Source organism: Gracilinanus agilis, chromosome X, assembly GCF_016433145.1.
Source record: "Gracilinanus agilis isolate LMUSP501 chromosome X, AgileGrace, whole genome shotgun sequence".
NCBI classification, from domain to species: domain Eukaryota; kingdom Metazoa; phylum Chordata; class Mammalia; order Didelphimorphia; family Didelphidae; genus Gracilinanus; species Gracilinanus agilis.
In genome coordinates this window covers 6064494-6067894 of record NC_058136.1, presented here as the reverse complement: position 1 = coordinate 6067894, position 3401 = coordinate 6064494, and the positions used below count along the sequence as shown (strand labels likewise).

General features: G+C 46.5%; 1 protein-coding gene across 1 annotated transcript in view; it reads right to left on the bottom strand.

Annotated features, from left to right (window-relative positions):
* Positions 1–790: 790 nt before the first annotated feature.
* ATP1B4 (ATPase Na+/K+ transporting family member beta 4) overlaps positions 791–3401 on the bottom strand; it is an 82296-nt gene continuing 79685 nt past the window's right edge. Inside the window, exons 6-7 of the mRNA XM_044682663.1 lie at positions 1643–1713; positions 791–1490 (exon numbers count right to left, since the gene is read on the bottom strand). Coding sequence (XP_044538598.1) covers positions 1268–1490; positions 1643–1713 — 294 coding nt within the window. The 3' untranslated portion in view covers positions 791–1267. The remainder of the gene's footprint in view (positions 1491–1642; positions 1714–3401) is intronic.

Here is a 3401-nt window from a genome sequence, read left to right as displayed (position 1 = left end):
CTCCAGCTAGGCCTGGGCCTATTGGCTGGGGAAAGCCCTTCCCTCCAGAAGTCCTGATTGAGGGTTCAGCTTCTAGCCCCAAATAGTTCTCAGTTGGCACTACCATCCACTTCTGCCTAGCTATAAGGGGCCTTTCACTGGCGCTCTAAGTACCATGCCCCATACCAGGCTCTGAATCAGGATACCATGAGCCAAGTGGAGAACGTTTGGGAACTCAGGACATGACAGAGGCAGAAATACGCTTACTGCTCAGTATTGATTCGTGGCCCCTGATTACAAAGTTTTGTGCTGGAGCTCAGACATCCCTATTTTGTCTAATCAGGGAGCACAGTGGACCAACTATCTTGAAGGCCAAAATCCTAGGAGCCCAGGAATTCGATAGCCAGCTGTCAGTCAGCATTCCGGTTTAGATTCATGTTCCAGGCCTCCCCTCTGAAAACGAAGAACCCGAGAACCTTGTCCCAGCTGGATTGGGCCTTAGAGATTGTAGGAACCTTAGATCTAGAACTGAAAGGGACCTCAGAGGCCATCAATCCCCTCATTTTATAAGAAGAGGGACTAGGCCTAGGGAGGGGAAGGGGCCACTTACAGAATCTGGGATCTAGAGCTGGAAAGGACTTCAGAGACAAGCTAGTCCGACCTCCACATTTTACAGAGACTGAAGCCCTAGGTAGCAGGGATGATTTACCCAGGGGCATCCTGATGTCCTTTAGGGATCTGGAACTGGAAGGGACCTCAGAGGCCATCTAGTCTAACTTCTTCATTTTACAGAGGAAGAGACTGAGGCCCATTAAGGGAAAGAAATTTATATAGGCTCCTAGGTCCAGAGCTGGTAGAGACCAGCAACCAATTCCTTTCAAATCATAGAGGAAGAAACAAGTCCTGAGAGGAAAAGTCTTGCAGGTAATGAGTGCTAGACCCAGACTCGGGACCAAGTCCTTGAATGACAGGTCCAACAGGCTTCACATTATGGATTTTGAGCCAAAAAAGAAACAAAACCTTCAAGGTAATCCTGGGTTTGGCACATGCCTGTATCGGTGTTATAGTACGATAGCTAACAGCACAAGTGGTTCTTGCTTTATTAAGTGAAAGAAATGGAAGTCCATTTGTGGGTCACCAGGGTAACCTTTCAAAAACCAAGACAACGGGGAGCACTTTCTGTCCTAAGTGAGCAGTGACCATGTCCTCACTAGGGGAGAGAGGTTGGTGGTTATCAGTGGCAACTGAGGGAACACTCAGGGGGTTGGGGGGGCCCAAGCAGGGGCAGCTACCCGCCAATGTTCAGCGTGAAGAGGACCCGGCCCACGAACCGGTCATTGGTGATGTTGTTTTGAATGTTTTTGCCCTTCAGCTGACACTCCACAGCCACAGCCCGATTCTTCTTCACTTCCGTAAAGTGTACCGCCACCAGTGGGGATGTGTAGTTAACCTGCAGGCAAGAGGAGAGACTCCACTTACTGAGGCAGGGAAATAATGTCATAGTATCCATCCTGGATCAAAAATTTCAAGAGACCTTAGAGTCCAGCCCCCTCATTTTACACAGGAGGAAACTGAGGCTCACAGTGGTTAAGGGACCTACTAAAGGTCACACAAAAAATCAGCCCTAGAGCTAGAAGAGACCTCAGAGTCTGTTGAGTCTAACCTCCTTATGTTACAGAGGAAAGTGAAGTGAAGGGTCTGTCCCAAAGTCCCGATCAGACCATCGGGTGTCAACTGTAGATCCAGAAGGGGCCTTACAAGCTGTCTAGTACAGCGTTCTCATTTTGCAGCTGAGCAAACAGAGGGCCCCGAGAGCTTCAGTGAGTTATCCAAGATGATACCACCAGAAGTGGGATGACTCCTAGACAACATACCATATTACTTCTCATGAGCTCAAAGATTTCGAACCTGAAGGGAGGGTATCCAGTTTCAAGTTACCCCACACATAATTGAAGTTTTCTTTGATAATCTCCAGCTTTCTAAAACAGGTAAGTGATGCTTTGTTGCACTGTAGGATTAACATGTGGCAGCCTCAGTTCTAGTGAAGAGGATTTTTCCAGCAATGTGTGATCAGAGTCAAAGAGAGGAAACCCATTCTTGCCTAGCCCCTTCCCCAAGCTTCTCCATCATGTTTTTCTTCTAACGGAAACCCAAGGGATGTGAACCTGTCTTTCATTGGGTTCCAGACTGGGCCTTGGTTTAACTGAGCACACCAGAATCTTCTAATGCCAGCTCCAGTTCCCTTTGCCCTCTACTTCTGGGGACCCAAAGGCTTCATTCTGCTCCTACATGGTCTTCTCTCCGCCCCAAGCTGCCCAATGTCCTCCACTCCTGCACAGTGCCTGGCACATAGTAGGCACAAAATAAATGTTGACTAATTGACGGATGGAGCACCCAGGCCTGCCCTCCCTGACAGAGGCTTCATGACCAGAAGGTTCCTCCCTCTTTCTCTCCTCTCACAATTTAACCCTTTGTAATCTTCTGGCTTCAGTTTCCTCATTCTACTGAAAATGCTCTCTAAAGGTGCCAGGGACCCCTTCATTTAAAAACCTGGTAGCTTTTTCCTTTCTTAATTTAATTGTATTTAAGTCTAATGTATTTCTGACCACTGCCTCCCTATTCTGCATGTCTTTAAAAAAACCGGGGGCAATTTTCAGGTAAAGAAATCAAAAGTATCAAAAAGCACATGAAAAAGTGTTCCAAATCTCTAATAATTAGAGAAATGCAAATCAAAACAACTCTGAGGTATCACCTCGCACCTAGCAGATTGGCTAAAATGAAAGAAGGGGAGACTAATGAATATTGGAGGGGATGTGGCAAAATCGGCACATTGATGCATTGCTGGTGGAGCTGTGAAATGATCCGGCCATTCTGGCTGGCAATTTGGAACTATGCCCAAAGGGCTATAAAAGACTGCCTGCCCTTTGATCCAGCCATACCATTGCTGGGTTTGTACCCCAAAGAGATCATAGATAAACAGACTTGTACGAAAATATTTACAGCTGCGCTTTTTGTAGTGGCAAAAAACTGGAAAATGAGGGTATGCCCTTCAATTGGGGAATGGCTGAACAAACTGTGGTATATGCGGGTGATGGAATACTATTGTGCTAAAAGGAATAATAAACTGGAGGAATTCCATGCAAATTGGAGAGACCTCCAGGAAGTGATGCAGAGTGAAAGGAGCAGAGCCAGAAGAACACTATACACAGAGACTGATATACTGTGGTAAAATCAAATGTAATGGGCTTCTGTACCAGCAGCACTGCAATGACACAAGACAGCTCTGAGGGATTTATGGTAAAGATGCTACCCACATTCAGAGGAAGGACTGCAGGAGAGGAAACATATAAGATAAACAATTGCTTGAATGCATGGGCTGAGGCGGACATGAATGGGAAATAGACCCTGAACAAGGACATATG